The sequence below is a fragment of the Sylvia atricapilla genome, chromosome 26, assembly GCF_009819655.1.
Source record: "Sylvia atricapilla isolate bSylAtr1 chromosome 26, bSylAtr1.pri, whole genome shotgun sequence".
Lineage (NCBI taxonomy): Eukaryota > Metazoa > Chordata > Aves > Passeriformes > Sylviidae > Sylvia > Sylvia atricapilla.
In genome coordinates this window covers 3036352-3049232 of record NC_089165.1, presented here as the reverse complement: position 1 = coordinate 3049232, position 12881 = coordinate 3036352, and the positions used below count along the sequence as shown (strand labels likewise).

The 12881-nt window shown below is 62.1% G+C and overlaps 1 protein-coding gene across 1 annotated transcript; it reads right to left on the bottom strand.

Annotated features, from left to right (window-relative positions):
* Nucleotides 1-1577: 1577 nt before the first annotated feature.
* Nucleotides 1578-9207, bottom strand: FSTL3 (follistatin like 3). The gene is made up of 5 exons (XM_066336232.1): nt 9084-9207; nt 7031-7216; nt 4080-4295; nt 2833-3060; nt 1578-2751 (listed from the first exon to the last, which is right to left on the bottom strand). The coding sequence occupies exons 1-5, from the start codon at nt 9139-9141 to the stop codon at nt 2699-2701; spliced, it is 741 nt and encodes a 246-aa protein (XP_066192329.1). The 5' UTR covers nt 9142-9207; the 3' UTR covers nt 1578-2698.
* Between the last annotated feature and the right edge of the window lie 3674 nt (nt 9208-12881).

Below are 12881 nucleotides of genomic sequence, written 5' to 3'. Positions count from 1 at the left end.
AGCCAGGATCTGTGCCCAAGGTGCTGCCACCCCAGAAAGCATCCCCAGCTGCCTTCCCGCCGGGGTGTGGCTCCCCAGCCCGTCTCATCCCATCCCGCCTCATCCTGTTCCATCCCGTCCCACACCGCACCCTCCTCGCCGCGCGACGTGACCCCCCCACCAAGAGGGGAACCACAGACAGCCCCCGGGGGCAGGCGGGCTCCCAGCTGCGCTGGCCGAGCCCACAGCGATCCCGTCGGGAGCCTCACCCGCCTCCCCCGCGCACAGACGGCCGCTCACCCCGCGGGACGTGGGTGCCCGCAGTGGCCGGCAGACGTGTGCCGAGCTGCTGCTGGGACTCAGCTGAGACACGTGTGCCTCTGCCCGGTGTCTCCGGGGACAGACCCAGACATTCCCTGCTCCTGGCTGTTTGTTTTATCTGCAAATTGCTGGCACGCCGTGGCTGCTGCAGGGCCCTTGCGCGGGGTCAGGAGATGCGAGCAGCAGGCACCGGCGGCCTTGGGGACATCCAGCAGAGGACAGATCCCTGTCAGGCTGCCAGCCTCCAAAGAAGCCCCAAATCCCAGTGGGGTGCTGGCAGTGCCAGCGTGAGGCAGAGACCCCCTGGAATGCCGGGACAGGACTGCCAGCCCCAGGGCATCCGCGATGGCACGGAGCCTGCAGAGCCGGCGCCTGTCCCGGCTTGTCCCAGACCACCCAAAAACCGGAGGGAAGGCGGCGCCTGACTCACAGCCGTGTTTTGGGAGCTGAAATCTCCCGCTCATCACAGGAGCTGCCGTTGCCGCCGCAGCCCGTGCCCGCGGGCTCGGCACGGAGCCACCCGCCAGCCGCTGCGGGGACCGAGCCCTGCGGCGGGGCGGGCAGGACCGGCAGCTGCCGGCGGCAGGAAGCGACACGGGCGGCCGTGGAGGAGCCCAGGCCACACACCACCGCGTGTGCTGGCTCCTAGAAAGGCATAGGCAGTGGTTTGAGAACTCCTGGACACCCACCTCCAAAAGCAGGACACTGATGAGCTGGGTGAGCAGGGAAGGGCTGTAGGAGAAATCCCCATGGGTTGTCTAAGATGTCTTTCCCAACCTAAATGGTTCCATGATTCTCTTGTGATGGGCTCCCGGGCTGATCATGGCTCTGAGGGGATTGGCCAGGGGTCAAGGGCTGTGCCAAGCCGGCCCCCAGCACAAGGGATGCGGCCGAGGGGGATCCTGCTGCAGTTCCCGTGGAGCTCAGCACGCCAAGCCGCAGGCTGCTGCCCGGGAAACATCCCACATCGGGACCCAATTACCGGCAGGAATTGTTTTGTGAAATACCAAACCCTCATGGCACGGCCCGAGATTGGGAACAGATTTATCTGCGTCGCGGGTTGCTCTTCCCCGCTCTCCCCTTCCCTCCCGCCGCACACAGCAGCCGCGGCTGGGCTGGAAAAGCCCAGCACGGAGCTGGAGGAGAGATGGGATGCGGCTCCTCATGGCTGCAGGGGGCTCCCCACATCCCCAGACCCCGGTGTGGATGCACAACTCCAAGGAAAAACAATGTTTCCTGTGATCCCAGAACCCGCCAACAAAGCTGGACACGCACCATTGTTTATTCTGGTTTTTAATTGTAATCCAAATCATAACACAGCCATAAAATGCCCCAACAATATGGAATAGGGAATGTGGATGTTCCCAAAGCATCTACCTTGGAGGTCAGAACCCAATCATACAAAAATAGAAAATAAGGTATTTTTATATATAATATATATATATGATATTTATATAAAGTCAAGAGCTTTTTGGTGTCAGAGCTGAGCTGGTATTTACACAGGTGACAATGGAAGAAATGAGAGAAGGAGTAAAAATAAATACAGGTGTGGGCAGAGCAGGGGGTGCGGGGCCATGCAGCCGCGCTGAGGGGTCTTGGAGGGGTGGGCAGGGCCAGCTCCCCCTGCAGCCAGGGCTGTGCCCAAAGCTGTTCTGGCAGGCAGGGATTAGGAGGGCTGGGGGCAGCTACCCCAGGTGATGGGCTCTGGGTAGGGGCATAGTTGTGCCCCGCAGCCAGGGCTGCCACTGCACCAGCCCTCCAGGTACTGGCATCACCTCCGAAGACGGTGAGAGCCTGGTCTGAATGGGCCTAGGAAAACCTAAACTGAAATCCATTTGAACACACACATGCTGAAACTTTAGGAGACAATAACATACATTTTTTTATATATATATATATAAAAATATATATCTATCTCTCTCTCCAATCTGATGCAGCGTGCACTGCCTTTCCTGCTACTGGCAGCTGGGGCTGAGCCCCTCAGGGAAGGCGAAAGTGCAGATTCCCTCTAGACCTCGAGGTCCTGGCCAGAAACGTCAGCAGAGTACCGAGAATTAATCCAAAAATAAATAGGCCCAGGGCTGCTGCCAAGGACACGTGGGGGAGGCCCACGGACACCCCTCCACAGTGCACTGGCAGCGAGAAAGGGCACTGGCCACTCTGCCGGGCACCAGGTGGGCACTGGAGCATCCCAGGGCATCTCGGCCTTGCTCCAGCCACGAGCCCCCTTCTCCCCTGCTCCCTGGCTGGCAGGATGGGAATCGAGCCCCCTGCGACTGCTTAACATACACAGGGATAAATAAGGATCTTTTTAATCTTAATAAATATCAAGTATATGGTTTGTACAATATACACATAATGCCCCTGTCTCCCAGCTCTGCCTCGGCCGAGGGACGATTCACACGTAGTTCTCCTCCACGCTGTCCGTCTCTGCGGAGAATTTGGCCGCAGCTGGAAACAGAGAGAAGTGGTGAGGGGGGTTGTGAGGCTCTGGGGGTCTGTGCCCGCTGGCCCCTGCCCCGCCCTGCTCACCTGAGCAGCTCCCGTAGTGGCGCACGCCGATGGAGCGGCCGCGGTGGCAGGTGGCTCGCCGCAGGTGGCACGCCGAGGGGTAGGTGACGTTGTTGTTGCCACAGAGGGCATGATCCAGGCTGGTGGGCTCAGGGCAAGGGGCTGTCCGGCACATCACACAGTGGGCGCTGCCTGTCTGGTCCACCACGCAGGTGTGGGTGCCAGGACACACCACGCTGGAGCAGGACTCTACAGGGAAGCACAGGGTTGGAGTGACCCCAGGGATGGCCACCCCTTTCCCACAGCTGCTTCACCCCCAGGCAGGCTTTGGGCATCATCCCAGGGAAACCCGGTCCCCTCCCTCCTTTTGCTACCAGGGGACAGAGCAGAGCCAGAGGCCAGAGGGTCCTGATCTGCCCCATCAGTGATGTTCCCAAGGGCAGGGGCTGGCAGAGGCCGGCATCCTGAGCACAAGGGAGCTCATGACCTTGAGTCCCCAGGCTCGGCCCTGGCCAGAGCTTTGCCACGCGGGAGGAGCCGAGGTCCAGCTGCAGCAGTGGAGTGCGGGGCTGAGCCCGCTCGGCGCAGCGGGACCTGGCTGGGCCAGCGGCCGCACGCAGGTGCCTTGGCAGGGAAGCAGCAGCCACTGCGGCCAGGCTGGCAGCTGCCGTGCTGGCCCCGGCGAGAGGGAAGGGCAGGGTCACCCTGGACCAGACCCAGCACTGGAATGAGGGCGCACGGGGGTGGAGGAAGCCTGCGCAGCAGGATCAGGCCCCGTACAGGGCTCTGTTGGGTTGGGTGGAGGCTCGTGCACCCCCATCGTCCCTCCACCCTCCTCTCTTTCCCTGATGGATTGGAAGATTTGGCATCTGCAGCTCCCAACTCCCATTTCTTGCCCCACGTTTCCCTGCGCAGCCCAGCGCTCGACAGGCAAAGCCTTCCAGAAAGGAGGGCTGGAAAAATAACCATAATCCTTCTGACAGCTCTTGGCAGGGCTGGGAGGATCACTGCACTCTTTACAAAAGAGGAAAAAAAGGGGCTTGACGTTTGTAAATGACATTTTAGGGACTGTTACTGCTCAGCCTGCGGCAAGGCCAAACCCCATTGCACCAACAAGCTGCAACGTCCCCTCAAGGGACAGTGAGACCCATGTACTGCAGGGCCCTCTACCAGGACAGGCCTTCCCTCCTTGTACCACAGGGAATGGGGACAGGACAGGGATAGGATGGGCATGGCATGCAGTGGGGTAGGGGCACGACTGCACCTACTTTTGCATTTGCCCTGGTACATCACTTCGAGGTCGGGGTGGTCTCTGCACTTGGCTGTCAGCAGGTCACACTCGTCCCGGTAGGTGTAGCCATCGGAGCCGCAGACCTGCAGCTTGCGGGGCAGGCTGGAGCAGTCGGGGGCACAGGCACACTGGGGACGCCCGTGCTTCATCTTGCAGACCTTGTCGGGGCCGCACACCACCCCCTCACAGCTCTCTGGGGACAGAGGGACAGCAACACTTGTGGACACGGCACTGGCTGTCACCCACCAGGGGCAGGGTCTGTTCTTCCTAGCCCCACAGCGTGACACCAAGTGGGACAAGGACAGTATCACCTTTGTGGTCCCAAAAGCTCCCCAGGTCACAGCACGTGTGCTGACAAAGCCGAGCTGTCCCAGCAGCATCTGGATCTGCTCAGCTCCGCCAAGGAGCAGGTCGTTGGCTGCGACTCCACACAATCCTCCAGTGCTCACCCCAGCCGGAGCCCCGGCTCCGCTCAGCACCAGCTCACTCCTTCCCATCTATTTATTCTTTGGAAGGAGACGTTTCATTTTCTTGTGCAATGGAAAAAATCTATCTCTACAAGGCCTCAGTTCCTCCAGAAGGAGCCGGGCTACACGAGTTGTCCGGGCGATGGGGAATGCCGCTCCCAGCAGACAATGCCCGGCCCTGTCTCGCTCCGTGACTGGAACACAAGAGCGGGAGGCAGCAGCCAGCGCCGGTCCCCAGACAGGCAGATGCTTTGTCCCCCCGGGTCACCTCCCGGCCAGCGCGGGGGCCAGGTTCAGGGGGTCCCGCCAGTCCCCCAGGACCGTGCCCACGCCAGCGGGGATGGAGAGGGGCCACCAGCTCCAAGCAGGGGCCCATCGTGGTGTCCAGGGGCCCAGACACTGGTGCCTCTGCAAGGACAGGCAAAGGGGTCAGCAGCAGGGATGGGGGGCTCTGGTTGGGGCAGCTTGACTCCCTTTTGCCTCTCACACATCTTTCACCCCAAAAACGCCCCTGTAGCTCCACTGCTGGGACCCAGCAGTGCCCATGAAGAGGAACACAGGGCAGGACCAAAAGACTTCCCAAGATGGGGATTCACCCCCAGCAGGAAGGATCCCGGCAGACAGGGTGTGTGCTGAGAGCTCTGGGAGGCACAGAGGGGGATTTCCCTGTGGGAGACATGGAGGAGGAGGAGGGGGAGAAAGAGGAGGACAAGGAGAAGAAGGAGAAGGGGAAATTCCCTGTCTGCTTGGCCCAGCTGTCCCTGGGGGAAATTCCCTGCTGGGAAACACTTTCACATTTTGCTCCCTGATTTCCATACCTGGGGCCTGTCCCAGGGAAGAGAAGGCTGAGACGGGGGGACTCCAGGACCAAGGGGGACAGGTCTGAGTCCCAAGGCTGCCAGAGCAAACAAGACCCTCATCACCCTCCAGCCTGAGACGTTGCCAGCAGTGCAGAGTCCAATCATCCAGACTATCCCAGTAAGGGATAGTTGGAGCAGTTGGAGAATCCGCCCGTGACCCCAACCCTGCAGCCTGGCTTCCCCCTGCACTGGGTCCTTTGGGGGGACACCGTGTCCCCAGCAGCTGGAGCCAGGAATTTCACCTCCCCCCAGAGACCCATTTACAGAGCCCCCAGGGTCTGGCCAGCACCATCCCTGGCCGCCTCGGCTGCAGCCCACTTTATCCTGGAGTAACCTCTCCCAGCCTCACAAGCCCAGGGAGTGGGAGCACGGCTCCTCTTATCCACCCTCTTCCAAGGCCTCTGGAGCCTGGTGAGGAGCAGCACCAGCTCCATCTGGATGGGACAGGCAGGGGCTGGCTGAGGGTGGGAGGTTGTGGTGCACGTGCTGGCCAGGCTCTCCAGTGGCTTCCTCAAAGATCCTGTTGCCAGATACCAATAAACCCCAGGAAACACAGCCCCCATCATGGTCTGTGGCCACTAGCAGCCCCCCCCGCCCATGTCCCCCAGCCTCCCAAAAGAGATAAGTGAGGTGAGTGCAGACTCCTGGTTGAGAGCTGCCTGTCCCCACTCCAGCACAGGGGTGCCCCTGGAGAGGGTCCCAGTGCTCCCAGCTCCCTCCAAGCAGGGATGGGGCCACAGCCAGGATCTCACTCAGCTTTTGGCTGGCACAGTGTACAGCCCCAAGCTGCAGCAGGACAGGCCTGAGGAGCTGCCATTGCAGCAGTGCTGAGGGGTGCAGGGCACTGGGGGAAGTGGTTTGGTTTAAAACCTTTTCCCCTTTAAGCAAATAACAACATGACCTTCCAAAGCCCTGCTCCTGCCTCCTGCGGGCAGCAGGTCCTTGAGCGTGTTCTCACACAGCCACGCAAGTGCTGGAGGATCTGCAGCTCCGGCACACGCCAAAACATCTGGCGGGGCTGGAACTCACAGCTGGAGAGTTTCCACTTCTGGAACTGCCCGTTACATAAAGCCATTTCACACACGCGCTGGGAGGAGCGAGGGGCAACGGAGGGGAAGAAATCGATCTTTTTTTTCCTTAGAAAAACCTGACGAAGTTTCCTTCTGAGCAGCCGTGGCGAGGGCAGGGGAGGGAGGCCCCAGTGCAGAGGGGTTAACTCGGGAACAGCCAGCCCCAGATCCTCTCCCTGCACTTGGCTGCCCAGCCAAGCCCTGGGTCATGCACCCCTCTCCACTGGGACAGCAACTAAAATACACTCAAAACGAGAGCAGCCGGGGGACACAGGCTGTCCCGCCAGCCCTGATCCACAGCAGCATCCAGCCAGGAGCTGCAGCAGCAGGAGCATGGGGTCAGCAGTCCCTGGGGTCCCTGTGCTATCCTAGGCCACCAAGGAGAGCCCTGTCTGGTGAAGGGCAGCCCAGCTCTGTGCTGCTGCATCACCCGCAGCTGCAGAACCTCGAGTATTGCCCCCCAGGGCTCCACACATTCCCCACGGGCAGAGCTCAGCCCCACAGCAGCCTCTTACCCCTCAACCTCCTCACCTTTGCAGGGGTGGCAGGTCACCAGCCCCAGGAAGCCCAGCAGGCTGATCTTGTTGCCTGGGTAAGTGTAGTTAGACCAGGCCACGTCCACGTTGCCATTGGCACAGCATTCCTCCCACGTCACACCTGTCTTCAGGATCATGGTGCACTTGGCCTCCTTCCCCTGTTGCAGCCAGCAGATTCCACCTGTGGAGAGGGCAGAGGGTGAGGGATCCCTGCTGTGCCAGGACCCCTGTGAAGGGAAGTGACATCCTGGCTGTGGCTGGACCACCTTGGGGCAGAGGAACAGGCATCACTCCAGTGCCTGGGACAAGTTGGAGAACCTAGAGATGCCCTGTGCTGGCTTCTGTGGCACAAGAACTGGCTCAGAGCAGGCGTCTCCAAGAGTCCCTGGCATGGCAACTCAGTGCCCCCAGAGTCACCCCAATGCTGCAGCCAGCCCTCTTCTGCCAACAGGCTCCAAATCCAGCACTTGGACCACAGAGATGGACCAGTTATCCCAGCACTCCCTGTGATGCTCTGGGAGATGCCCAGCCTGCCAGCCAGGCTTGAAGCTTGCCTCTCCCTTGCCCTACCCTGCCTGCCTGCATCTCTGCCCAGTTCCTGCCCAGCCCCACAGAGAGGGGCTCCCAGCCCAAGGCAGCAGATAGAGTGGGGCCAGTGTGTGGCTGCTGTGAGGGCTCTCCTGGCATGTGCCAGTGGCCCCATAGAGGGATGGAACTGCTCCCTGGCACAGGAGCCCGACACCCACGGTCTCTGCAAGGAGCATCTGAGCCAGTGGCTGGAGCACAGGGCACTTACCCCAGCCCTTGGGTCTGGGCCAGACCCACAGCACCGGATCCCTCTGACTCAAAAGCCTGTTTGTTCCGTGACCCACCAGCGAATCAGTTAGATGAATTTTTTTTTTTTTTTTTTTTTTGTGAGTGATTTCTTTGCAATTTCCGCCTCTGCAAACCAGCCTCTTGTGACGCTTATTTGGGTTCGTGCTCTCATTAGCTGTGCTTGAGGTTTGCTAAACGGCGAAAGATGGAAGGGAGGGATGGGGGCAGGGACGGGTCTTGCGCTGCCGGGCGGGAGTCGCTCCCCTCCTAAGCAGGATTCACCCTGCTCCGAAGCGGAGCCCGCCCCAGCCCTAGACCCCTTGTGCCCCTCTCTTTCCTCACGCACGCGATTCCCGTTCGCTCACAGGTACACGGGGCTCCCAGCCCGGCTGCATCCGCGGGGCAGCCGTGGATGGAGCAAACCCTCGGGCTGTAGGAACCTGGACACCTCGGGCAGCACCAGCCCGAGGGGCTTTATCCTCCACGGATTTGTCCAATGGCTTTTCCAAGCTCAGTTTCCCGTTACAAGACCGCGCGGTCCCCCACTCCCCACGGAAGATTCAGCATCGTGCGAGGGGAAGGTGGAAACTCCCGCGCCGCTGCGGGAGAGGCGACACCGGCATCGCACGGCTCCGAGGAGCTGGGAAAGGCTGATAAAGCCCCGGTCCGGGGTCTCGGGACGGCCTCTCCCACTGTCCCGACGCCGCCCAGGCACGGCGAAAGCCGCTAGCACCGGCACCGGAACCGGGAGGGTCCAAGCTCCGAACTCCACACCCTGATCATGGACCGGCCCCGCTCCCGGCCCGTCCCACCGGGGTCACGCAGCCCCGAGCCGAGTGTGCCGCCCGCAGCCCGGGCACACGGATCCCCCGGGACACACCGGGTGCGGGATGCCGGGGCCCGGGCAGCGGCACCGCCACCGGGCGGGATCCGGGCGGTCTCTCCCGCCGCGCAGCCACGGGACCCGCCCGACGGAGAGACGGCGGGGACCGGGATACCCGAGCGACACCGCCGGGCACCCGGTAACCACCGTTCCGCCCGGTAAAACGGTTTGCGCCGCCGACAGCCCGGCATCCGCCCCGCGGGACGGGACAGCGGTGCTGCCCGGGGCTGCCGCCCGATAACGGCGCCGCGACCCCGAGCACCTGCCCGCGGGAGCGGCGTTACCGGCGGCCGGAGCGGAGCGGAACGGGCACGACCCCCGCCGGGACCGAGACCCCCGTGGCTCTTACCGTGCGCGGCGGCGGGGCTGCAGAGCGCCAGCAGGCAGAACGCCAGCCGCAGCGGCATGGCCGGGCCGGGCGGGGACGGGCCGGGACGGGCCGGGGCGCTCCGGTGACCTGTTGCTGTGAGGCGGCGGCGAGGCCGACGGAGCTATAAAGCGGCGGGGCGGCGTGAATCACCGGGCGGGGCGGCGCGGGGGGGCCGGGGCGGGGGCAGCGGCGCTGGAGTCGGGGGGCAGCGAGGGGGATGAGCGCGGGGGGGCAGCGGGAGGCAATGAGGGTCTGATCGTCACCGAGTGGGCGGAGGTGTCGTGTCCGTGCGTCCCTCGGAGAGGGCGGGGATCGGCACCCCGGCACTGAGATGGGTCGGGGAAGATTTGGAGGTGCCCTGCGTGGATCGGGGTGGAGAGGAGCGGAGCAGTGTCTGGGCAGACCCCGAGGCGTGGGGGACCACCAGAGTGCTCCCCTGGCCGACCCCGTGCTGCCCGCACGGCTGTGCCTTCCCTCACCCATCCTCGCATGAACCTGAACCTGCCTGCTCCCAAAGCAGCCCCGGCTGGCAGCAGGGGTACTGTGTGGGTGTCTCATCGGTGACTCCTTTCATCTCTGCTCCCCAAACACTCCCACAGCTCGGCTGGTACCCAACACCACCCCCAACACACAGAAGGAAGCTGAGGCACCACCCCGAGCCCTGCCAGGCAAGGAGGGGATGGAGTAGAACTGTGGGGCTGTACCCCCATGGCATGTGCTGCCCCTGTCCTGACAGATGTCCCCATCACCACGAGGACTGCTTCATCTGGCTCCTGAACAGTTCCCCTGGGCTCGGGAAGTGCAGCTGGGCCAGTGCTGCCAGGTTTTCAGAGGCTCCCAGACTTTGTGGGGCTCCTACAGGACAGGGGAGGAGAGCAGAGGACCCAGAGCAAGGCAGGTTGGGTTTGGCCTTGTTCCTTGCTTGGTGCCACCACAAAGAGATCACCCACCCGTCTGAAGGGGGGTCAGGATGCACCAGGGACTGTCACCTTGCTCCCCAGGCACAGCGATGGGGACACAGGGCTCTCTGCCACAGCCCAGGGCCCTCTCCAGCCCCAGGCGTCTTGTCCGGCTCCCGGCTGCACAGCTGAGGAACGTTTCACCCCGTGCACTGGCCCCAGCTGAGGTCATGTTTTCAGCAGGGCTGAGCCGGGCTCTTTCGGAGAGGGGCCCCGGCCACAAGGCCCACGGGACCCTGCACCACCCCTCCGGCCCAGCAGCAGCCTCCTGGCTCTGAGTAGTGCCAGCACAGCACGAGCAGCTTGGTTTGGTGTGGGATGGGGCTGGACACAGCTTTGGTCCAGTGGGACATGGAGCAGCCTGGGTCCCACAACACTGGGAGAGGGTGCAATGCCATGTGCCAGCACGGACAGAGAACAGCGTCACTGGCACTGCCACAATCTCCATTCCCTCCCTCCATCCCTTCAGCCAGCAGGCTGCCTCTCACCAAAGCAGATTTTCCCTCACTTCTCCACTTACAACCCTTTGCACCCCTAGGGAGGGGTCAGGAATGGGGAGAGCCGGGCTTATCCCAGCTGGCATCGGTGCCCTCCGCAGGTTCAGGAGCCCTGCAGCACCTGGCACCCCCAGACAGTGTGTGGTGGGGACAGGAGCACTGACCCTGGGACAGTGGAGGGCTCTGGGGGGGAGGACAGAGCCAGCAGCTCCTGGCCACCATGCTCCCAGTGTGCTGCTGTCCCTGGCACTGCTCCCAGCCCTGTCCTGGCTGGTGTGACCCGGGCTCGCTCGGCCGCCTCAGAGTGGTTGCCCATGTAAGGGCAGAGGGCTGGGGAGCCAAACTTCCAAGCGGGATGTCCGTGAGCGAGTGGGTGGTGATGCACTCACTCACATGCTCCAGGATGCGAGAGGAGCTCGCAGAGGCCAGGAAGGGATTTTCCTTGGCTGCGAGTGGGGTTGCACAACCGCTGTCTCTGGCAGGGAAGGGGTCAGACCTCGCTCAGAGCAGCAGGCGCTGCTGCATCTGTAAGGGAGCAGCCAGGCTCCTCTGGTGGCCAGAAGGGAAGTGAGTCCTTGAGCCAAAGGGTGCTCAGAGTCCTGATGAGGCTGCCCTGCTCCCAGGAAAACCACGCTGGGGGCTCTGCTTGCCACTGTCCTGGCTGTGGCTAAAGTAACTTGCCTGTGGTGATACCACAGACAGGGGCCAAGGCTGGTTCTCAAGCAAAGCTGGGAGCAAAATTCCACTGGCCAGTCCCACACACAGGGTAATGCTGCCTCCCTGAACCCCACGGACACCCCAGGGTGGGTCTGAGCCCCAGCAGCACCCATGGAGCCAGTGGGGTGAGGAGCTGGCCTGGGATCTGCAGGAAAGCAGCCCTGCAGCACCCAAAGGGAGACAGAGGAACCCCTGGGCCAGGGCTGGGGGCGGCGGGAGGCACTGGAGCAGGGACAAAGGAGCCCTTTGGAGCACAGTGAATGGTGGCTTCACATCTGACCTTTCCTCTGGGCACTGGTGCCACGCTGGATCAGGGCTGCAGCAGGATTTCGGGACAAGGTTCAGACCCAACCACTCTCCCCCCAAAAGCCAGCTGCTGCATGCTGCTGTTGGGCTCCTTTAAGGAGGGAATCTCGCCTCTCTCATCAGTTCAGGCTAATTAAACTCTGCTAAACCAATTAGAGCTGCAATTTGCAACAAGACGTTCTATTGAGAAGAAGAGCCCAGGGTCAGGGCAGAGGTTTCATACCGCCGGCGTGGATCTGTGGGCAGGTGTTGGCCAGGGCCCTGAATGTTGCCATTTCCCTGTTGGAGCGAGGTGATGCTGGCCCCATTCCTCTCTTCACCGCAGTGGGATGCCCCAGTTTCTCTCATGCAAGTGGAAATGCTGCCAAACACTGCAGTGGGGAGAGGGACTGCTGGTGGGGGCTCCACAGCCCCAGTTTAGGTTTATCCATGAGCCCATGGGACCCCAGGAACCCTTGGGGTCAGCACAGCAGGGTCAGCACCAGGGCTCAGCGTACACCCAGTGCAGGGGGACGGGATTGAGCCTCGGTCACGTCCCTTGGAGCACGTGGCAAGTGGCCAGAGCAAGGCGTGAGTCGAGGGCACGGCCCCGCGGCTGCTGCCGGCAGCCTTGACCCTGGGGCGGGATTTTCTGCCGTATCCTCACTGCTCCAGCCCAGTGAATTCACTCCGTGCTTGTTTGGGGAGAGAGTGTGAGGACGGCACCTTGATGGGCGCACTCCACCCCCAGCGCTGACACGGAGCTTCGCCCTGCGCCCTGGGGCGGCAGCGTCACCGCTCCGTGCCTCAGTTTCCCCATCTGCTGAGGTGAGATAATGTTCCTCTGCTTGATCCTGCGCTATCTCCCAGGAAGGTTGCAGGGATTAGTTTGCTAATGTTTGCAAGGAGCTTTGAAGATGAAAAGCCGTGAACAAATGCCAAGAAGTGCTGAGCTGGATTCTCCTCGCCAAGTAATCGTTTCATGTTCCTGGGACACTTCCACTTGTGTGGATGAAGGAAGGCAGGGCGGGAGCGCCAGCATTCAGGGAGGGCCAGGAGACTGACATACATTCCCAAGACCTGCCCCTCCAAATCTGATCATCCATTCTGTTTGATTCCTGATCAAATTCTGATCCGTCCTGCTGATGCCCAGACCCAGACCCTCTCCCTGTTGCTGGCACCAGCGTCCCCAGCACCCTGCAGGCCCCAGCACCACAGGAAACGTCACCCGGAGGGGATTCACTCCCTCTCTCCTCAGAAATGTCCTCCTCCTCTGCAGTGCTTTGGGTGCCCCCATCAAGAGCCACACTTGCCCAATG

Bases quoted from the DNA above. Each gene is read 5' to 3' on its own strand.
- FSTL3 (XM_066336232.1), bottom strand. From the start codon at position 9,141: ATGCCGCTGCGGCTGGCGTTCTGCCTGCTGGCGCTCTGCAGCCCCGCC. The intron at 4,296-7,030 runs GTGAGGAGGTTG...CTCTGTCCCCAG, and splicing joins GACCTGCCACCCCTGCAAAG to AGAGCTGTGAGGGGGTGGTG. The intron at 2,752-2,832 runs GTGAGCAGGGCG...CTCTGTTTCCAG, and splicing joins CCACTACGGGAGCTGCTCAG to CTGCGGCCAAATTCTCCGCA.